Raw genomic sequence first — 23,399 nt, forward strand, 5'->3', positions numbered from 1 at the left:
CGAATTCCTCAATGATAGGAGAAATTACAAAACAAGTAACTATCCCAAAGTGTGTGCTATATAAGCATTCATCCACGAGAGGGTAAGTCATTCATACACTTCCACAAAAATTGGAATCCCCAAAAATACTAACTTTACCATCGGAGGATTCTTGGCCGATCTTCCCCAGTCGCCTCTGATTTTGTGTTTGCTTTTTTAGGACTTTCAAGTGCTCTTTGATCATTGACGCCTGAGACATTTAGCCTATTGATTTCATTGTGTTCATCACTATCAACATTTAAAAAAAATATTCAACTTGCTGCATAAGCACAATTATCATTTAGCATCTTTTGAAAATTCAACAACTCCCCATGCTTATCTTTGGTTCACCATTAGGCATTAGTTACTCAAACACTTATTTGCGTATATAGGCATTGGTTCACCATTGTAAAGCATGTGTGCAGTCAAGACAAAGTTTTTAAGTTTAGTTTGTGCTTATAGAACAACTTGAATATATCTTTTGATAGTGTTTTTATTATAGAGAGTAGATGATATTATTTAACCCAAAAATGTCAGAGTAATTTTTGTATGTTACCCTTAAATAAATAAATAAAATACCAAATTTCTACCTTAACATAAAGCTCAAAATGAAAAAGAAACCGTCGTCCAAGCGAGTCCAAGCAAGCGCGCTTGAACAAAGATTTTGAAATGGTGAAAATGGCGGCATAAGCATAAATAACAATCTTCCCTCTCCGAAAACACTTCACAAATGCACCAACTTCTTCTTCATTTATAAACCACAATAAAAATATAGGAAGTTTCAGAGCATAGTTCAAGCCATGCGCTCCACCAAGAAGCGAGCCTCCTCAGCCACAAGCTCTCTGCAACTTCAATTCCCCACACCCAAAAAGCGAGTCGTTCTGAGTGACCTCACCAACTCGCCCGACAACGTTGGGTCGACTCGCAACTCGGAGGATTTTGCTCCCAACAAACCCAAATGCGAAAACAATGGCGCGTACCGCAATTGTGAACTTGATGAACCCACAAAGTCGGAGACTGTGATTAGCTCCACCTGCATGGATCATTTCAATTGCACTTACTCCAATTCTATACACAGTCATCTTCGTGCCCAGGAGGTTCAGCTTGCTTTTTGATTTTTGATTTTTATAATTAAATTGAATCCATGGTTAGAGTTTGTGAGCTCAACTGCCTCTGGATTTTAGCTACAGCTTTGAATTGATGTTGTGCTTCTGGGTCTTGATTTTGAGTTTGTTCTGAGAAGTGGGTTTTCAAATTTTGGGATTGGTTCAGTGTTTTGGGTTTTTCATTTTGAAGCTTAGGATTGTATTTTTACTTGAATTTAAGTTTAAGTTCAGGCAGATGTTATTAGATTCTATTTGAAAAATGGAGCTAGTTTTGATATTCTGGGTTGAACTTGGGGTTTTGAGATTTCAACATATTTTGTCGAATTGGTTATTGGGCTATCGATTTCAAATCGAAAACTAGTCTTGTTATTTTATTTTATTTTTTGAATTTTGATTTTGAGGTTGCCAGATTGATGTTAAGGCTTGAGGTTTTTTATTGATATTTGATTTGAGACTTGAGATATGTTCACTGTTGAATTCAATTTGGAAGTTATGTTTTCCTGTGTTAGGCTTTTATGAGTCCCTTCAGTTTGCTGTTTGTGAAAATGGAGGGAAATAAATGTGAAATAAATTGTGCTTTTGTGTTGAATTGTTTGTTGCTTTATTATTGTTTCTTTCAGAAATAGAAGGAAACATCAACCTATATGGTTGAACTGGTTTTGGTTTTGGGGAAATTATACTCCCAGAGTAATGCCCTCTCGTTCCACATGAATGATGGGTCCACTATGAATTTAATTAGTGAGACCTATTATTACGTGAGAGGAGGGAGCATTGTTCCTGAATAATTACTCTTTGGTTTGACTAGTCTTGTTATTTTTTGACTTTTGATTTCAAGTTTGCCAGCTTGATGTTAAGGCTTGTAGTTTTTTTTTTTTTTATTGATGTTTGATTTGAGACTTGAGATATGCTTTTTGTGTTTATGAATTCAATTTCGACGTTTGGCTTTTTTGCTTTCGGCTCTTATGAGTATCTTCAGTTTGCTAAATGTGAAAATTGAGTGCAATAAATGTGAAGCAAATTAGGCTTTTGTGTTGAATTGTTTATTATTGTTTCTTTCAGAAATATATGGAAACATGGACCTATATGGTTGAGTTGGTTTCTGTTTGGGAAAATTATTCAATGCTCCCAGAGCAATGCCCTCTCGTTTCACATGAATGATGGGTCCACCATGAATTTAATTAATAAGATGGTCCTATTATTATGTGAGAGGAGGGAGCATTGCTACTGGAGTACTGAATAATTACTCTTTGGTTTGGGGTTAGATTTTGGTTTCTCTAGTAAAAAGAAATCTAGTCTTAAATTCTAATATCTGTATTTGCCTATATCTGTCATTAGTAAACACAATTGAACGTTAAATTGTTAATGATGATGTTGGTTGGTAATTCAGATGGAGGTGCACAGAAGGCCATTTCCTGATTACATGGAGACTGTTCAAAATGAAGTTTCTACGTTTATGCGAGAAATTTTAGTGAACTGGTTGGTGGAGGTTGCAGAGGAATACAAGCTTGTCTCAGACACCATTTACCTCACAATATCATATATTGACAGATTCCTCTCTTCGAATGTTGTCAGCAAGAGCAAGATACAGCTTCTTGGTGTTTCATGCATGCTTAATGCCTCGTAAACACGTGAACCCATATTGTTCTATAATTTTTCCTAACATTTGCATGGGTTCTCATTCTTGAAATATTCATTGCTCCTGTCTTCATGGTGCAGACAGTATGAAGAGATCAGTCCTCCAAATGTTGAAGACTTTTGCTATATAACAGATAATTCATACACCAAGGAAGAGGTTTGATCTCTTTCAGTCTTTCAGACACCCTCTTTTCTTCATTTACCTTGTATAGCATGAGATTTTGTGGTCATTGTGCAGGTGATGGACATGGAGAGAGAAGTGCAAAAATTTTTGAACTTTGAGATGGGCGTCCCTACAATAAAGAATTTTCTGAGGCAAGAATGCTGTAAAATGTTATTGGTCTGCCGTTTTTATCTGGCCTTAAAATGTTATTTATTATGGCATCTGTGTTAATTGCTTACATTGAATTTGTTCTTGGTTCTTGCTTTTCCTTCCGTACATGTGGTTAATATCTAGTACCTATTTGATAAACATTATATTGCTTGTTGGATTTCAGAATCTACACGAGAGCTGCTCAAGAGAATTGCAATGTAGGCTAACAACGTCACCCCAGTACTTAATTTTTTCATTTATTTCTTCAATCTTGAGTTACCAATTCTGTAATGTTTGTGCTTTCCAGTCATCAAATTTGCAATTTGAGTTATTGGGTTGTTATCTTGCGGAGCTAAGTTTGTTAGATTATACATGTGTGCGGTTCTTACCGTCAGTTATTGCTGCATCGGCAATTTTTCTTACAAGATTCACAATCCAACCTGAGATGCATCCTTGGGTAAGAAAGTGTTTATTGTGTGCACAGAAATGATTAACCTGAAAATCAGCAATTTTTTTCTCATTGTGAATACTCTGATAAGTAAAGAGAATTTTTTCAAAAATTCAAAAAAGCAAGTAGTAACTTCATTGTCTGGTGTTTTTTCTGGTTTTAATTTGGGAAAAGACTTTTCAGTGAATTTAACTGGGGGAGGGGGGGAATGGTAGCATGCTAGGAATAAAAGAATAAAAGCAGGCATAGACCATGTTATATCATAGATGATAAAATTGGTATTCTATATCATATTGAAGATTGTTTCAGACTCCAGAATTATCTGGAAAGTGTTTTCTATCAGGGATGGACAGTGAATTTTTTTTACATATTATGCAGAGTTTGGCACTTCAGTGCTATTCTGGTTATAGACCATTTGACTTGATGGAATGTGTCCTCACTCTTCATGACTCGCAAATAAATAGAAAAGGAAGCTCTTTACAAGCAGTAAGAGAGAAATACATGCAGCACAAGGTATTTTTGCTTTATAAATATTAGTTTAGTGATCTCATAATTGTAGCTTCCTTTGGAATTGTAGATTTTGTAGTACTGTAAATGGCTGAAGTGAACTGGTTGGGTATGGGATGTGTTGGATTTCTTCCAATGCTATTTATATGCAATCCACAGATTCATTTGAGCTTAGTACACGAGATCACTGCTTTCTCGCAAATATTAATTTGATCATAACTGAATGATATTTTTTGATAACACTTATTTGACTTTCTTTGGCCTCATTCTGATAACAGTATAAATGCGTAGCATCATTGACTTCTCCCTCAGAAATCCCTGTATGTTATTTTGAGGTCATCAATGGATAGGCATCCCAACAGTATGAATGACGTCGACTTTGGAATCAGAACTAGCCTTGTCATAGAATTCCTTTTACTTTCTCTTTTTGATACTTCCATTTCTGCTAAATTGGAGGGTGTAATAAAGCACATGCTGGTTAAGAGCTGCTCGGTTTGAAGTTGGCTTGTATTAGATTGCCTTAAGACATTGTGCTTCGAATGTTTAGCATCACAAGTAGAGCCATCATTGACTGCTATCAGCCTTCTGGTTAGTACAGAGATTGATAATTCTGGGTTTGGAAAGACTTTGTACGTGGTATGGAATTAAGTGACCTATCTAGGAATATCATATGATTCAATGGGGTTTCTGCCTCCAATTGAAGCCTCAAATAGTTTTATTTTTGTATAGCTCTAGTAAAAGATAACATTTTCTAAGGTGTCTTTTTGTTTAGGCTGCATTAGTAAAGACTATTATAAATAGATTTTGAATTTTTACAAAATGAATTCTAATGCATTCTTCTAAGAAATAACGTTTGGCATCATGCTGAGTTTTATTAGCATCTTCTATGTTATGCACGAAATCAAATGTTCCTCTCTTTGTAGTATATTTGTTATCATAAGATTCATAACCAAGGATTTAGAAAGCGATGGTTCACTCGATTTCTTTTAAGTCAAGCCACATTTTCCTAAAAATTTTCACAAGTTTTGTCAGATTCAAAACATTCATAAATCGTTTTTACTTACTTGGGATGTAAAAAAGTGTTCATATTGTCTTTGTTTGTTAGGGAAGAAAAAAATGTTTTCAAATGTTAAGGTCATGTCAAGAAAGTTTGCTTATTTACAATTTTGAGAAAGTTTTCCTTTTTAAAATTGGGTATTTTACATAGTAAATGGTGTTTATTTTCTTAATATGATGATTTTTTTCCCCTGCTTCAGCCTTCAGGCTTCACAGAAATCGTTGGTTTCGAGTCTTTCGACGAACAAAACAATGGACTTTTCCAAGGTCTTAGAAGTTCTAGAGTTACTGTAGGCTTATAGTTGGATATCCAATACTTCTTTCTTGGATTCCAAGTTCAACCCATAAACTCAGCTGATTGGAAATCGTTTCCAACTAAATTCTAGGGTCGGAACATTTTAATAAGGTGAGACTTTTTAAAAAATAAATAAAAAATAAAAAATAAAAAAACTTCAAAACTTTAGCTAAAATCAATGTTGACTTCATCTAGGGATGTCCGTTTGATACGATTTAAATAAATACAATCAGCGAAGTCTAAAAAAAAATGTGACTTTAAAAATTTGTATATAACTGAAAAAAAAAAAAAAAAAAAAAAAAGGTAAACTGAAAAACCTATGAATCAATATTAAAAATAAAATATTCAGCAAAAAAAAAAAATATTAAAAAATAAATAAAAACAGAAACGGGAATCTGTGCCAGTTGCAAAAACTCATCCTGAAGTTTCAATCTTTGCTTATAACTCATTAAAGGTTTCTATATTTGTCAAATTGACCTCAATAACTAACTTTTGTTAGCTTTTATGAATGAAAAAAAAAAAAAATCACGTAACCATCACATAATTACATTAAAAGAAGACTTACCAATTAATTCGTGTTATTGCTTATGTAATAGTCATGTAATTTTTAAGTCCATAAAAGCCAATAAAAATTAGTCACAATGCTGAATTTGGCTGATATAAAAACCTCAAAAAGTTATAAGAAATAGTTGAAACCCTAAGGGGTATTTTTGCAACTAACTCAAATACCAGTTTTTTTTTATAGCGTTTAGACGTAAATAAATAAATATATATATATATATATATATTGATTTTTTTTTTTTCAATAACAATTCATGAGTGGATATATAATTGGGGTTTTGCGAAAGGACAATGAAGGAATATTGCGTGGATTGTAATTGGGCTTAAATTATGGGTGGCGGGTCAGGGTCCAAGTCAAAGAAACAACCCGTTATCTATTCCCATCTAGACAACCCAGTCTATTCACAGAGGAGAGAATAAACCAAAGGTACAAAACCCAAAAGAAACCGAAAGAGGGAAAACGAACGCAACCACCGGTGAGAAAAGAAATGGAAGTAGAAGTGGACGAGAAGGAACTCAAAGCCGCCGGCGCTGAACCCTTGCCCGACGGCCGCCACGGTCTCCGCATCCACGGCTGGGAGATCGAAACTCGCAAGCTCTCCATTCTCACCTCCTCCAACCTCCAGCTGTCAGTCTCTCTCTCTTTTAAATTAGTAAACTCAAAGCATGAACAGTACCATTTCATGTAATGATTTTGTTGTTGTGTTAATTTTAGCTTGTGCAAATTTAAATTTGAATTTTGCATCGCTAGCTATATAGAGTCGAATAAAAAGTGGTGATCAGTCAGGTTTTCTTGAATGTTATGGAAAATGTTAGGAGAAGTTAATGTGGGAATTGAAATTTGTAAAGTCTCTTGACATTGTCATTATACTAGGATCAATTGCCGCCTTCACCGGGATCAAAAACTAACGTACATTGACAATTTTAGATTTTATTTGGTCGAGTTCGGGCCTTGGTGTCATGGCAAGTGCCTTCCATTATGGAAAATTGGAGAGATCTTCATATTTCCAGAAGAAGTTTGATGATATATGTTAGGGGTCTATGAGTATATGTTACCGCCTAAGTCATGATGGTTATGTTATGTGGTTACAGGTGGGAAGAAAAGCTTCAGACTTCTCACTTGCCAGAGATGGTTTTCGGGGAGAGTTGTTTAATTCTTAAACATGTGGATAGTGGCACCAAAATTCATTTTAATGCATTCGATGCTCTAACTGGCTGGAAGCAGGAGGCGTTGCGGCCAGTTGAGGTCCCTGCAGCTGCAAAATGGAAATTCAGAAGGTAAGTTAGGTCTCTGTATGCAATTGAATTTCTTTGTTGTGGACAACTGGGTCTATAAATTTCTTCAAGTATAAGTCTTGAAGGATTACTACTTTTGTGAACTGTTATATCACCTACTTTATTAATTTACATGCGGAATTGAATTTCAGTGTGTGTCCCTGATTTTGGGTTTGTTTCTGTCAATCATTTGCTTTTGGGTCTTAAGTAGTTAAATTCCTTTTGTGAATTTGTAGCAAACCCTCCGAACAGGTGATACTGGACTATGACTATACATTCACAACACCATATTGTGGAAGTGAAACAATTGAGATAGATACAGAGAAGGTATGTGCTCCCCCTTTCTCTATCCCTGTAAAGCCTTTTCTTAAATCAAGATTTCATGCTGTAGTGAGTTCTCTAGGCTCCTCTTATAGATTTGGTTTTGCGTTTGCGATGAATATCTGTTACATAACTTGATGGTTTCCCTTTCCCTTTTAGTGCATTCCTTAATTATAGGGATGCAAATTTCAGAAATATTTTGCTGGAAACAGAAAGGTATATTTATCTTTTTTATAATAGTGATATTGTGCTGTTTCATATGGCCAGCATGGAAGAGAGGAAATCTCTCAGGGGACATATGGTCTCCACTGGGATAACTGTGAGGAGAAAATTGACGTGGTTTCACTAGCATCGAAAGAGCCTATTCTCTTCTATGATGAGGTGGGCATCTTGATGCATAGACAAAGTCATATTCTTTTTCAGGAATATATTCCATGCCATGACCAAAATAACCCTTGTTACTGAACAGGTAGTCTTGTATGAAGATGAATTGGCAGATAATGGAGTATCGCTCTTAACTGTAAAAGTGGTAAATTTTCCATCTTCTGTTATATGTCAATCTTCTTTCTGCACAACTTTGAGATGGTTAAAGACTAATAATTTTTTGTTTTTTGGGGATTTTTCAAGAGAGTCATGCCAAGTTGTTGGTTTCTTCTTTTACGATTCTGGGTGAGTCAACTTTCTTTCTTCACTATTTTTCCATGAAATTATATTAAATAAAGGAGAATTTATTACATCATACCTTATTTTTAATGTTCATGCACCCCATTCAATAACAAAGCTTACAAAGGGGATACTCTGTTCTAGTAAATCAGATGATTATATTGGAAAATATATATACTTTGGTTCTTTTGTTTGGTAAAAAACTCACAAACCCTGTTGGATTTAAACCATTGACCTCACTCATTACCCTGTACATGTTTCTGGTGGAAAGTGTTGTTAGGGCCAGAGGCCATATCTTCACCTTCTCTTTCTGTTTTTTGAACTATAAAAATTTTGTTTAGTCTCTGAATCAGTTCTTCTTATAGCTTAGAGTGGATGGAGTGCTTATGAGATTAAGGGACACTCGTATGCATTGCGTCTTTGGAGTTGGTGAAAATCCCATTATCCTTAGAGAAAGTTGCTGGAGAGAAGCGACATTTCAAGTTCTATCTTCTGTAAGTTTTTCCTCTTCATGTATGTGCGTATGTGCATTTGCATGCTTGCAAAATCATGTCATTCTTTGATCAAGTTGGGATATTAATCTTGTTATTTTTGGTTCCCATTCTTTAGAAAATTTGGCACTTGTGCAAGACTTGACCTTGATAATGTTGTTTTGTCTTTTTGTTGATGTTAGCCTGATAATGTTATTATCTAGTTGCAAATATATCAAAAAATTTCTTATTTTGTTTGTGATTGGAGTCAAAGAGGTGCTTGTGCATTTATGGGTTTTATTACTTTGTCTCTACCAATAATGTCTACACTCTCAACTAATTCTAAAAAAATCAGATTTCTTGTAATAAGTTTTTGATATTCAGTAACTCCTGTTAAAAAATAATCACCAAAATTCAAACATTTATCTATCCAGCCATAAGGTAGATCAGCCACTACTCCGATACGAAAATAATTATGCATCATTATCATACCTGTAAATTTGGTTGCTTTATAATACGATGCTGCCATGAAAGATTGATTTGTTATTACTTCGTGAATTCTTCTATTCAAGATCTATTTTATGGGACCCACATGTGAAGCCCAAATAAAGTAAAAGTTGCGTTGTTTTAAAGTTCTAGTTATGTGTGTTTTTGGGTTAAAAACAAATTTTTTTCCAAGAGCCTTGTCCAAGGTCCAAATCCCCCCCTCCCCCATCGTAACTATCAAAAAAAGGGTTAAAATAATTTTTATTTGGTTTTTATTAAAAAATTTGTCGTCAATTTTGTATTCAAGGGAAAATTTGTAATGTCTGCAATTACTGCAAATTGAGGGTATTTTATTAGTTTGGTTGAGTTTAGGATTTTCTAGGAAATGTTTAGTTTCTTAGGTTATATGTTCTTAGTGTCCAAATTTGTCTTTCATTAGGTTTTTAGTTTACTAGTCAAACTAAGAGTTCTGATACTACTATTTCAAGAAAGTCCTTTAGTACTCAAAGGAGAGATGGAGATGATTAATAAAAATATGGAGTGTTTTCGGCATTGAGGCAAGTTGGCCTTCATGTGTTCTTTTCTCCTTTTCTCTTTTCCCATCTTCTGTCTTGTGGTACTGTTTATAAATCCACTGAACATTGTAACTCCTCTCTTGCCATTCTTCCTTACAACTCCAAATCAAACACTTTCTCTTACCTTCTAAAACCCTAAAAATAAAAAATAAAAAACTTGAGGCTCTTGCCTTAGTGCCTTTTTCATGGCTTAAGGCGTTTGCCTTGCTCGCCTAGGCTATAAAGGCGAGCACCTCACCTCACCCGAGTGCCTAGAAGAGCACCCATTTCGCCTTTGACTACAATGAACTCCACATACTTTCTTCTACCAAATAGCCACCAAATAACTCATTCAGCCACCTTTTAATTTCTATCACAACCCCAAACCCTTTCTTCAACAATTCTGAACCCTAGATCCACAAATTCTCCTAACCATAAAATTCCCCACAAGTACCTTTAGACAGATTCCCCATTTTTTTTCTTTGTCAATATAAATTCCTCAAAGGTATGAGACTTTTTTTAACGTTTGAAGATTCTGTGTTCCCCTTCTCCCAGGAAAACACACACACTTCTGACTTCTCTCATGTGTCTTTTGAGCAGGCACAGCATTTTCTTTCCAGCTGATTTTGGAAAGGTCCTAATGTGTTGTGTTTAGGACTTATTGAAGTTGTGTCTGTTTAAAGAAATAATTGACATCCTCTAGTTCTTTTGCCTAAACAATCTTTCCAAGAAAGTACTCTTGTAACCTTGAGGAACTCAAGAGTCATTATATATATGTGTGTACTTTCTAGGACTTCTGTAAAAAAAAAATTTATTTTTTTGACAAGTAATAAATTTTATTGAAAGAGAGACTACTCTATATACATAATAGTGCACACAAAGAAGCCTAAAGAATTACAAGGAAAAGGGGTATGCACAAAAGTGTAAAGACTATAAATTCAGGGATGGATTTACTGTTGGTAAATCCCCTTGCAAAAGACCAATCAAATAAAGAGCAAATAAACAATGTGAGTAACTGGGTCCAAAAAGTTGTGTCCTTAAAAGTACAGAGGTTCCATTCCCTACACAATGTCCACATCAAACATAAAGAGACTAAGCTTCCAGACATCCAAAGAATCTTTGCCTACCCAATTCCTCCAGCCAAATAAAAGATCAATGAGATTTCCTGCTAACACCCAATGAATCCCAAAAGAGCTAAGAACAAAACTCCATGACTCATAAGTGACAGGATAATGTATCAATAAATGGTCCATTGTTTCCCCACTACACCGACACATACAGCGCCCTATCAACGTGTAACCTTTTTTCATGCGATAGTTGCATGTCTGGATCTTACCCCAAGCTACAGTCCAAATAAAGTCAAACTCATGTTACTTATAATAAGTGGTTTTTTTTTTCTTCCTTTTCATGGAAATTCATTTTTCAAGTGAACAGGACAGCATTGGAATTTTCATGTTAATTGCTTCTTTCCTTAAATGAGTCCTGAGATAATAAGGGATATGAAAGTATAACTTATAGATTTAGAAAATAAATGAATAAAGCTGGTTTAGGATACAGTTAAGAGAACTCAAAAGTGTGCACAGAATCATGGGGAAATAAGTTGAATTGGAAAGTGGCCAAGAGCCTTGTAGCTCAATTGACACCTTCTGGTATTTCCAATGGAGACGTCCAGGGTTCAAATCCCCCCTGTCAACTATTTTTTTTTTCAAAAAAAGATGAATTGGAAAGAGAAGAAGAAAACCAAGGAAGTGCAGACATGACGAATGGGCAGTGTGTCCATGTTGAACCTAGACATCCCTTAGAAACGGCTGCATGTGTGTCCGCTGAGTATTTGCCTGGAAATTTTTTTTCTCTTAATTGGGACATGACACAGTCATGGTCAGGACATGGTAGAGACACCATGAAAAAAAAAAAAAGAAGCACGGATCTGCATGATCACCACTGTCAATCGAGGGTTAAACGGCACAAGATCTCTTCTTTTCTCATAGACTTGCATGATCACCACCATTGATCTGCCTGTGACCTCTTTCTCTCTCTCTCTCGTTGGTCGTGGGCCTCGTTGCTTGCCAGCCTTAGATTGGCAGCAGGTAACCCATCTATAGCCTCGTCACATGTCTTCAGTTATGGAAACCCATTGGTTAGTTTCTGATTCTCTCTCTCTCTCGTCCGCATCCTTCAGCTCTTTCATACTCTCTCTCTCTCTCTCTTAAAAAATTCTAGAAGTAGAACCAGTGTAACTCTTTTTGTTTTTATTCTAGAAGTAGAACCAGTGAAGTGGTAATGAGTAGTGACTCACTACTATACAGGTTTTATTTTCTTATTTTTAACTAGAGATTTGGTTTAAGATCATTTGTTATTGATAAATTTCATGTGTCCGGTTAGTTAAGTTAGTATTTGATGGTGATGGATTTGACTCATTTGTTTGTTTATTTATTTTTACTAATTGATATTTTATTGTGTTTATCATTTACATGTAATACTTTCTTTATTTCTTAAATTGAATTATTTGTAGGTAAATTGAACAATTTTGATTGTAATTTATTCTAAATATTGGTTTGTAATTTAAACATTATTTATGGGGGGAATCATAGTATCTCTTTGCTATCTTCTTCTTCATCCTTTTTTTATTTATTTTTTTAATTTTTTTTAATTTTTTATAATTTGGATATTTTTCAAATATTTGATAGTTATTACTTATTTTTAAAAACTAAATTCCCAAAAATATATAAAATATACCTAAAATAAATATCATGTATATTGTATTGTGTCCCGTGTTGTCTATATTTGTGCTTCCTTGAAGAAAACTCTAGGCTACCAAATAGCAAATGAGCTCTAGCTCAAGGGGCACTTCCTCCATCCATAATAATAGGATACAAGGTGATGTCATGAGTTCAAGACCCATGAGTAGCGTGTGTAACTTATCAATTAAATTAGGGGAAACATAACTCTAGGTTGTTGGGTTTTCCATAAACTAAGGTCTAAAACATTCCATTTCCATAAACCAGTGTTTAATATCTCTATAAGTTCATAGATATTTATATTTTTTTTATTCTTCTTTACACTAAGACGGTTACACTTAAAATATAGCACAAATAACCTAAAACACTAGGTATTACCCAAGAAAATTCTACTAATACCCATATAAATAACCTAAAAACTATTAATCAAAATATTAAATAAAGTGAACTCCATGATGAAGGAAAGATTGGGGAATATGTCCATGTGTGCTTATGGTGGGCTTAGGGTTAGGAGAATATGTGGATTTGGGGTTTAGATCTTTCAAAGAAATGATAAGAGTTCAAAGAATGACTAGGTTTATAGGGAAAGTGAAATATTTGATTTAGGTTGCAAAAGAGATGAGAAGAAACTAGATTGAATATGTTTATTGGATAGTAATAGTAGCATGTTTTCTGCCTGTTAGCTCATTCTTTGTGGATGTATATGCTTCAACTGTTTAGAATTGATTGGGTCATGCTAGGTTCTGTTGCAAAATTATTATTTTGTTGGCACCATTGGCTTGGGAAACATAATTCCGACATTTGGAATTTGGTTTCAGGCTGTTTGACGTGGACTATTTTAATTGAATGTAATTGGCATTCTTTTGAGGACACTGAGAAATCTCTGGTTCATTTGTTAGATTTGTGCCAATGGACTCTTTTCGATTGGTCTCAGTGTTGGGGTCTCTTAGATTGTTCTACTCTTCTTGATTTTCTTTTGTCTCTTAGAATGGTATAATGTTTATTTGTCCTTCTTTCTGATTGTTCTTTGTTCACTATCGTGAACTCTCTGTATCTTTTCATCTTTTCCTCATTAATAATATTTCCTTTATTACCTATCCAAAAAAAAGTAATAGCAGCTTGAACTGTGATAATGCAACAAAGAAGAGAAAGATAAGAGAAAATAAGAGAAGAACACACTGATCTGTTGAAAGAAGTGATAAAGTTCAAAGAGTGACTAGGATTTTTTATGTTGAAAGCGAAATATTTGTTTAGGGTTGCAAAAGAGATGAGAAGCTGGATTGAATTTGTCCAATGGTTGTAAACGGTAGTGTGAACTGTGATAACACGAGAAAGAGAAGAGAAAAGGAGAGAGTACACTATTGCCAAAATACCTCTGACGTATGACAAATAGGGGAGTTTGTCTATGCGTGCTTGCAGTGGGTTTAGGGTTTGGAGAATTTTTGGATGGTTTGGAATTGTTGAAGAAAGGGTTATGAGGTTCTGTTAGAAATTAAAAGATGGTTTGATAAGTTATTTTTTTATAAGAAAGTAGGTGGTTTTTTTATGGTTTTGATAGGTAAAAACAAGGGATTGATTTGGGATTGTAAGGAAGAAGAAAGAGAGATTTTTATGCTGTTTAGGGTCACAATGAATATTGAATAGTACCCATGAAGAAGAAGAAAAAGTGGAAAATATCACAAGAAGGGCAACATGCCTCAATGCTCAAAACGCTCAATGTTTTTATCAATCCTTCTTTGAGTACATTGAACACAATCTATAAAGACCTTTTGTTGTGCTAGTAACATTAGGATTCCTAGTTTGGCTAATTAAACCTAAGATATAGGATTTCCTAGAAAATTGTGGGTTCAATTAAAGTACCAAAATATGCCCTTAATTCGCAGAAGTTGCAGAAAATTATAAATTTTCCCTAACTACAAATTTGATCATATTCATAACAAAATAAAAAACTGTTTTAACCAGAAAAGACTCATACCTAAACCTTTAAAACCACATGACTTTACGTCAATTATACTTTACACATGGGCCGCATAAAATAAGTCTTAAATAGGAGAATTTAGGAGAATTTGTGAAGTAGTAACAAATTAAACTTTAACCTCAATACTCAAAACAAACAAATTATCTACTAATCAACTCTGAATTATTTTAGCAGTGTACAAATATGGGACTCTTTTAGTACTAGTAGCATATCGGACTTCTAATTTGACTAATAAACTAAATACCTAATAAGGTAATTTTTTTTTTTAAACATAAAGGAAACTAATTACAAAGAAAAAGAGAGCTAAGGAACGAAGAGAGAGAATCACTAGATGTGAGTCCCAAAGTCCTAGACCAATAAAAAAGGGAACTAGTGAAAAAAGCAAGCATTTGGTCATCGAATCTATCTAAGTTCTCAAAGGTCCACCGATTACGTTCCCTCCAAATACACCACATCAAACACAATGGAACTAGATTCCAAATGTTAGATGAGTGCTTCCCCAACCAATTCCACCAACCAAAGAGGAAATCTGCCACCGATCATGAGGGAACCCACAAAATCCCAAAAGATCTAAAGACAAAGCTCCATAGCTAGTGAGCCTTCTACAGTGTAACAATAGATGATCCACTGTCACCCCACTACAACAACACATAATGCACCAATCAACGAAATCAAAGCCCCTAATCCGCAAATTATCACCCATAAGAATCCTATCCCATGCAACTGTCCAAACAAAGAAAGCAACATGCTGGGGTGCCTTAATCATCCAGATGCCTTTCTAAGGAAAAACAACGGAAGATGAACCACGTAGCTTATGGTAAAACGAACGGATATTAAAATCCCCATTCTTCGTCAACTTCCATCTCATACAATCACCATCATCCGCTAAAGGTAAGTTAAAGACCAAGAATCAAAAGAAATCATCCACCACATCTGCCTCCCAATCATTAGGACCCCGAATAAAACGAACATCCCAACTTCTTTTGTCCCTCTCTCCTTGGCATATCAAAGAAGAGTCTACTGAGGCTGCTCTGTTAGTAGCAATATTGTATAAGACCAGAAAAGCCAAATGGAGAGGAAGATCCCTACACAACCGGTCTGTCCTAAATTTCACTCTATTCCCCTCCCCAACCTTAAACAGAATATTTTTGCTAAAAGCTTCCCAACCCATCCAGTTACTTCTCCACAAACCACACCCATGAACACCCCTTCCCAACTTGGAGGTCCACCTCCCATTCTTCCCCAAATTTCAAAGCTACCACCCTCCTCCAAAACCGTGAAACACCAAAGCCATTTTCCTAGGAGGGCTTTATTGAAAGTGGTCAGTTTCCTAATTCCTAAACTGCCATAGGCAATAGACATACACACTTTATCTCATCCCAACAAATGTGTCTTGGAATCACCCCACAAAAAATCCCTTTGCATCTTCTCAATTTTGTTAGCCACATGAGTAGGAATGGTGAAAAGAGATAAGAAATAAGTAGGGAGGCTAGATAACGTACTCTTAAGCAATGTTAGTCTAGCACCTTTCAACAAATACAACTTCCACCTGGCTAACTTTCGTTCAATTTTTTCCAAAATAGAATTCCAAATAGAGAGGGACTTATGAGACGCCCCCAATGACATACCAAGATAAGTCATTGGCAAAGACCCAACCTTACAACCCAATATCTCTGCCAGAGCATGCACATTATTCACCTCCCCTATAGGAACCATTTCACTCTTAGATACATTAATCTTCAAGCCGGTCATAGCCTGAAAACAATGTAGTAACAACCGAACATGTAGGAGTTGCTCCACATTTGCATCACAAAAAAGAATAGTATCATTTGCAAACAACAGGTGCGAAACACATTCCCCTCCACCCCTCCTACCATCAGCCCTAAAGTCACTAAGTAATCTTGCCCCCTCCATTCTCTTCACCATCCTACTAAACACCTCTATCATCACCAAAAATAACATGGGAGACAGCAGATCCTCTTGTCTCAAACCCCTTGAACTACCAAAGAAGTCAGCTGGAGACCCATTGACTAGCACAGAAAACTGAATTGTGGTTATACAGGTGTGAATCCATTTACACCATTTCTCCCCAAAGCCCATTTTTTTCAACAAATTCAGAAGAGCCCCCCAATTCACACGGTCATAAGCTTTCTCAATATCTAGCTTACAAATCACCCCCAGAATATTACTCTTCACCCAACTATTAACACATTTATTGGCAATAAGAACTGAACCAAGGATTTGTCTGCCTTCCACAAAACTATTCTGAGATTTTGATATGAATTGGTCTAACACCACTTTCAAAAGATTTGCCAAAACCTTGGCCAAGATCTTATAAATATTCCCCACCAAGCTAATAGGTTTGAAATCTCGAATATTAGAGGTATCATTCTTCTTTGGAATTAAGACTTTAAAGGTAGCATTAAGAGATTTCTCAAACTTATAGTGCTGATAGAAATCTTCAAAAATTGCTAAGACATCTCTTTTCACAACTCTCCAGCAATGATGGAAAAAGGCCATAGAGAAGCCGTCTAGACTTGGAGCTTTATCTCCTTCCATTTCTGTGACAACTAACAGTATCTCCTCCTTCTCGAACCTCCTTTCCAATCAGCCCCTCTCCATCCTTCCAATTTGACCAAACTCCAAACCTTCCACAAAAAGCCTCCACTCCTCTGATTCCTGATACAAGGTTTTATAAAGTTGAACAACCTGAGCAGTCCCTTCAGCTCCCTCCTCATAAATCACCCCATCTACTTCTAAAAAACTCAGATGATTATACCTTCTATGGGAATTAGCCACCATGTGGAAGAACTTAGTATTATTATCACCCTCCTTGATACACAACATCCTCGATTTCTACCTCCAAGAGATTTCCTCCAAAGAAAGAACTCTACTAGAGACCTCACTCCATTTCTCTCATTGAACTCTGCCTCACAGTGTCCAAGATCCACTTCCTTAGCATCTAAAGAATCTAAGGCCCCCAGTAGTTCTTTCTTTTGACGACTGACATTGCCAAACTCTCTACAGTTACATTGAATGATATCTTCTTTCAAAGCCTTCAACTTTTTAGCAAACACATAACTAGGTGTACCCGAGAAAGAATGGCGATTCCACCATGAGTAAACTCTATCAACAAACCCATCCGTCTTCAACCACATGTTCTCAAACCGAAAAGGATTCTTCCCCTCACCATACCCCCTGCCTCCAAAAGGTAATAAAAGACTAACTTGAACTGAATGAAAATCAATCTATGAACGCTTTGAATCTCCTAAAAAATTCTAGGTTGAACTCAATTACCAAATTGTCCTTAATCCACAGAAGTTGCATAAGATATAGTTCTAACATTGGTTATGAAACTAACCATAATATTTAAAATAAAGATACCCAAATTAAAAGCTATTTGACACTAGACTTCTATTGATATGACCTTCAAAACCATAGGACTTCTGCTTCAATTGGAATCACATGTGGCCTCCATAAAGTAATCTTGAATAGACAAATTTGCGAAGTACCAACAAATTAATCTTCAATTCTTGCATCACTCCAGAGTCCAGACCATATTAATTTTTGACAATTTAACTCTAGCTCTAGACTCCCTGTGACACAACCATGAAAGATACCAGACTTTTCTCCACTATCTCATTTGTGCTCCACATAATAGAAGTCCAGAATGCCAGAACTGGGAGGTGAACACAGAGGCATTCCGAAACCAAAGCTTCAGTTTCATTTAGATTTCAGATTGATTCATGTATTTTTGTGAATTGTAATTTTGGCAGATGATTTTTGACATGGCCTTTAATATTTTATGTTGAGTTATGGCAGTGAAACTTTGATGTAATAAAACTTCACTGACTCTCACTGCAGAAGTGGAGCATGGTAAACATTAGTTTGAACTCTATTTAGTGAGTGCAAAGTCAGGACATTGATATCATTGAAATTGTGTAACATAATGGTTTAAGTTTTTTGACAGCTTGTGCTTGGTGTAGATTTTGTACTATCAGTCAGTCATACTAGCTTGCATTCTCAATCTGTTCTCTTGTTCTGTTTTTCCTCTTCACATTGGCAACTCTTTAAGAAGATATACAGTTTACCTTTGTATTGTCATGATTTTGAAGTATTTCTTTTCTCAATGCATTGAATGATTAAATGTGTTGCAGAAAGGACACCCTTCGGATTCTGCTGCTTATAGTGATCCAAGCATCATCAGCCAGAGGCTTCCTGTCACCATGCAAAAGACCCAAAAGCTTAAAATTCCTGGTAATTTGTAAGGTGATAATTGTCTTCATACAAAGAGGACTCAATTGTTTCCTTTGTGGTGGTTGTAGAGAATTTAAACATCCTAAACTCTGATACATATTCTTGTTGCTTATTCTCTCATGCTTTATTTATTTATTGTTATGTTCACCAAATTTACACAAATTATGGCTTGTGAAATTTTACTGTGATGTTTATACCATAGCTTCAATGAAAAATTTGGGGAGCAAAAGCAAAAGCAATGCAATATGAGTTGATAATGCTTATGTATGTTTCAACTTCTACGTGGAAATTTAACCTCAAGGGGTAGCGCATTGGTTGGGGACCATACCTCATGATGAATTCACTAGTTCAAATCTGCCCTTCCCCCTCCCATTGGTGCCAAACTTGCTTATAAAAAAAAAAAAAAAAAAAAAAAATCCACATGGAAATGCCTTTGGTTTGTGTACATAACACCCAAGATGATGAAACGCAAATTGCTGAAATCTAAGCCCCCGCACTGCCAATTTAGAAAATTTGCTATGTGTCATCTTGTCTTGTAGTTCAAAGATCCCTGAAATTTGTCAGGAGCTCAATTTTATATGAAGAAAGTAGCTAGAGACGAATACATTGTATTTAGACTTCGTAACTGAGAGTGTGCATATTTGCCGGTGCATTTAAGTAAACCATGTGCGCATTTTTTAGCCAAAATTAGGTTGTTCGATCTGATAGATAAAATTTATTCCACAGGATTATCAGTCATAATCTTACCAGTGAGTGCTCCAGCTCAACTAGAATCTCCTCCGCTTGTAAGTTGTTTTTGGGGGGGTTGGGGGGGGGGTTGTTGGTTCAAGACCCATGACCCGTGTGTATAACTTACTAATAAAAAATTATCAGTCATAATCTTAGGACAAGATATGTACTGAATTCTTCCTTCTTTATTTTCTAATTGTCTTTTTCTCTACTTAGTACACCTTGTAGGCTAAGTTAGGACAAGATATGTACTGAATTCTTTATTTTCTAATAATCTTTTTCTCTACTTAGTACATCTTGTAGGCTGAGGACAAGATATGTACTGAATTCTTTCTTTCGTAATCATCTATTTCTCCACTTAGTACAACTTATTGGTGGAGTTAGGACAAGATGTGTACTTTGTTCGTAGATCTTGTAACATTATTATTATTATCAGGAAAGCTGACTTTTTGCTAATTATTTGGATTTTTTCCCACTTCATCAGAAATGCACAGCGTCACCAATATGAATTGTAGAGTTGGTAATACTGATCACCTTAGGTACTTTATTACATTTGAATCATTATCACCATAATGCTGTTTGAACATATATATATATATATATATATATATATTATAAAAAAATAAAAAAAAAACACTAGAAAATTGATAATTAGGATTAGAGGCACTCTCTAAAAAACTTTGTAATGTGTACTGCACCAGGAATTATTTTAGGCATCAACAACGTGGGATAACTTAGGGTTGCTTGTGCTACAACCAGCATAAGCGGTAGGAAATTCTTGGTTATTCTTCTAGTTTCATTAGGCAGAACCACCAACCAGTATTTGAACTTTGAACTTTGGATCCTACCTTGGTTAGTTTCTGTACTTGATGGATGAAGAAAATCAAAAGCCGTTCCAACAGAAAAGAGTGGAAAATAAACCAAACTGAGGTAGGATGTATGGGTCAGAGCCGCAGATTTAAGTCAAGCTTCTGTGGCTCTGATGGTGGCTCTGGTAATTGCGAATCCAAACGAAAGCTGCCTGGCCACATCGAATCCATTGCATCCTCCAGTGTGAAGGGCATCCATGCCATTCCAAAACCTGTGTTGGTGTCATTAAATCTTGCTTCAATTGTAGTTACATCTCTGCTTGGCTTTTGCACAAGTGAATGGGGCCGAATGCCAAGGGATCGTGACATGGGAGCGCTGATAGGCAATCCCATCATCGCCATCATCCTATGAGACTGGTATCTTCTGGCTGCACCTCTTTCCCTCTTGTGAGCATTCTGATGGCCCCCTAATGCTTGTGAACTAAAGAACTTTCTCATGCAGAAGTTGCATGAAAAAACCTTGATAGCAGTTTTTGGTTGTGGTTCAGAGTCTCCTGCTGTTGAGAGCAAATTCCTCCCTAGGCTCAGGTTCAGCCACTCTCCTGGATTGTTATCTTCAGTTCCATTGTTGTTGTCATCGTCATCGATCACTATTTCACTCTGCTGTTTTTCTGCTCTTACTTCAGTTGCTTCTTCTCCCTGAAAGATCATGTCTCCAGACTCTCCAATTTCAATTAGCTGACAGGTGATGGAATGAATAGAGAGGCTTTGTGGATTGGTTATGATTGAACTCTTCAAAGAATTAGATCAAGGAAGAAGAGAGTAAATAAGTGGGGAGAGGTATCAGACTGTATGGGAAGTGAGATTGGAGGGTTTTATTTTATTTTATCTTATCTCCATTCAATGACCCCACCAAGTGATGCTTGGTGCTTCAGGGGACATTGCTTATGTCATCTTTACTGTTCTTCTATAGCTTTGGATTCCCCACTTTCATTTTTTGCCTTTCTTTTTCTGTCCTCAAATCGCTATAACTTTACATGGTTCTCTTTATAGTAACAAAAGAAATACAAGGTTGACAATGATGAAACAAATCCTCGTTAGTCAAAACCATAATCTTACCAATTTATTTGAACTGCCTGCCATGAGTGCTTCTTACCCACGAAGCAAACAGTTCAATTGGCTGAACTCTTGTGACTTCAGCATGGTGCTTGTGCATGTGTTTATTGATTTTGGTAATTTCTGAAACCATAGGATCAACCCGGGTGCTTGAAGGCTGAAAATTTTTGACAGAGGAAACGGCTCTAGAAGGGCTGATTGTTTGGTTGATAAACCCAAATCACTAGATTGTGGAGCATGAAGTGATGCAGGGGCAAGCTACTTTTACTGGATGTATTGGAGCACCAACTGCTTCTGAATTTTACATTTTCAATTTTGTTATGTAATTCTTCCCCTTAGTGTATCAATAGTTGATTAGTGACGGAAGAGATTTAATCAAGTACTCTAGTGCATTAGACCTATTGAGATGATGACATATGTCACCTCCACATGTTGTCATTGCATTGAGTCCAGTGCATTGGACTCATCGCAATAATAGGACTTGGCTTGAATCCGGTGCATCCAATGCACTTAACTCAAGCCAAGTCCTATTATTTGGTGAACTCATTTTAATAAGGTGGAATAGAGCCCATATACATTGGACCTATTGAGATGATAACATGTGTCACCTCCACATGTTGTCATTGCATTGAGTCCAATGCATTGGACTCATTGCAATAATAGGACTTGGCTTGAGTCCGGTGCATCCAATGCACTTAACTCAAGCCAAGTCCTATTATTTGGTACTCATTTTAATCAGGTGGAATAGAGCCCATATACACTGTCCCTTCCACAGAGAGCATGAATAATTCACGCGGGCCAGAACGGTAAGAGTAGGTATGAAATAATATAAAGATGGCACCCACCAGAAAAGAGGTTTGTCCTGATCAGAGAAGTGAGTGAATGATAAGTTTCTGTCTGGCCTAAAAAAAAGTAAAAGTTTATGATGAGCTTTAATTTACTGAATGCAGCTATTGTAGTAACTAGTGGGTAGTAGCAACTGGTAAAGATTAGTTAGATTAGTAAATGGCGTATTGATTTGATTTGTTGTTGGGTGTAATGGGTCCCTGAAATTTGCCAATAATGGTGATAAAAAGTAAACCAAATGGGCTGGTTTGTTCCCATTTTGATGTAGTGTTTTCTTTTGAGCAGGTGTATTATGTGCGTGTCCCCATGCTGGGGATTGTTGGTGTTTCTAACTTTCATTTCAATGTACATTAGGAGATGTGCACTAAGCCACTTGTACTTTCTTCTCCAAGTCTTTAAGTTCAGTTTCCCATAAAGGCCATTTCTCTCTCTCTCTCTCTCTCTAATACACACCCACACACTAAGCCACTTGTACTTTCTTCTCCAAGTCTTTAAGTTCAGTTTCCCATAAAGGCCATTTCTCCCTCTCTCTCTCTCTCTCTCTCTCTCTCTCTAATACACACCCACACAAAAGACCACATAAAGATAAATAATACCCCCAATCAATGAATGAAATTTCAGATTTTTTTCAAGTACACAAATTTAGTCGCATTGTGTTTGGTTGTCCGTTGCTACTGTTACAACTTTCTTAAAAGGCTAAAAGTGGCTGCCCCCTTGAGCTAATCTCAATACTGCTAATATTGGTGTTAGAAGAAAATTAGAAGTTGATTGATTTGAAATATTTTTTTTGATATTAAATAGTTTGATTAAGTTTTTGGTTAACTGGATTGCATTAATAACTAGATAATCGAGTTGTATAAATTACAGACATGGGCCTATATTATTAGGCCTGAATTTATGAACTCTCTTTTGCAAATTTAGTTTATCCAAATATCTACTTCTAACAAATCAAAATCTATCTAAGATTCCTCTCTTCACGCATACAACTTCATAGATTCTCAACCTTCACTTTTAATCAAGAGTTGTGTAGCTTAATGAAATTTCCAGTTTCCCTTCACAAAAAGAAACAAAGGTTCAAATTTCTCTCCATATTGTTGTAACTGTAAGTGTCAAATTTTTTTATTAAAAAAAAAAAAAAAAACCCTTTCCGCTTTATTTGGCTTTTGCAAGATTATAATTTGAGTACATACTAAGTAGGCCTCTATAATCAATATGCAA

General features: G+C 35.8%; 3 protein-coding genes across 3 annotated transcripts; 2 read left to right on the forward strand and 1 right to left on the reverse strand.

Annotated features, from left to right (window-relative positions):
- Window positions 1–633: 633 nt before the first annotated feature.
- LOC115967684 (cyclin-A3-4-like) lies at window positions 634–4,818 on the forward strand. The gene is made up of 8 exons (XM_031086822.1): window positions 634–1,115; window positions 2,512–2,744; window positions 2,841–2,916; window positions 2,998–3,074; window positions 3,257–3,290; window positions 3,380–3,529; window positions 3,899–4,033; window positions 4,306–4,818. The coding sequence occupies exons 1-8, from the start codon at window positions 819–821 to the stop codon at window positions 4,375–4,377; spliced, it is 1,074 nt and encodes a 357-aa protein (XP_030942682.1). The 5' UTR covers window positions 634–818; the 3' UTR covers window positions 4,378–4,818.
- Window positions 4,819–6,326: 1,508 nt separating this feature from the next.
- LOC115969045 (TIP41-like protein) lies at window positions 6,327–18,880 on the forward strand. The gene is made up of 8 exons (XM_031088605.1): window positions 6,327–6,567; window positions 7,032–7,217; window positions 7,451–7,541; window positions 7,803–7,916; window positions 8,005–8,064; window positions 8,163–8,204; window positions 8,564–8,692; window positions 18,582–18,880. The coding sequence occupies exons 1-8, from the start codon at window positions 6,428–6,430 to the stop codon at window positions 18,690–18,692; spliced, it is 873 nt and encodes a 290-aa protein (XP_030944465.1). The 5' UTR covers window positions 6,327–6,427; the 3' UTR covers window positions 18,693–18,880.
- A 1,201-nt stretch (window positions 18,881–20,081) lies between these two features.
- Window positions 20,082–21,116, reverse strand: LOC115969131 (zinc finger protein 4-like). The gene has a single exon (XM_031088701.1). The coding sequence runs from the start codon at window positions 20,928–20,930 to the stop codon at window positions 20,355–20,357; it is 576 nt and encodes a 191-aa protein (XP_030944561.1). The 5' UTR covers window positions 20,931–21,116; the 3' UTR covers window positions 20,082–20,354.
- Between the last annotated feature and the right edge of the window lie 2,283 nt (window positions 21,117–23,399).

This window comes from Quercus lobata, chromosome 11 (genome assembly GCF_001633185.2).
Source record: "Quercus lobata isolate SW786 chromosome 11, ValleyOak3.0 Primary Assembly, whole genome shotgun sequence".
Lineage (NCBI taxonomy): Eukaryota > Viridiplantae > Streptophyta > Magnoliopsida > Fagales > Fagaceae > Quercus > Quercus lobata.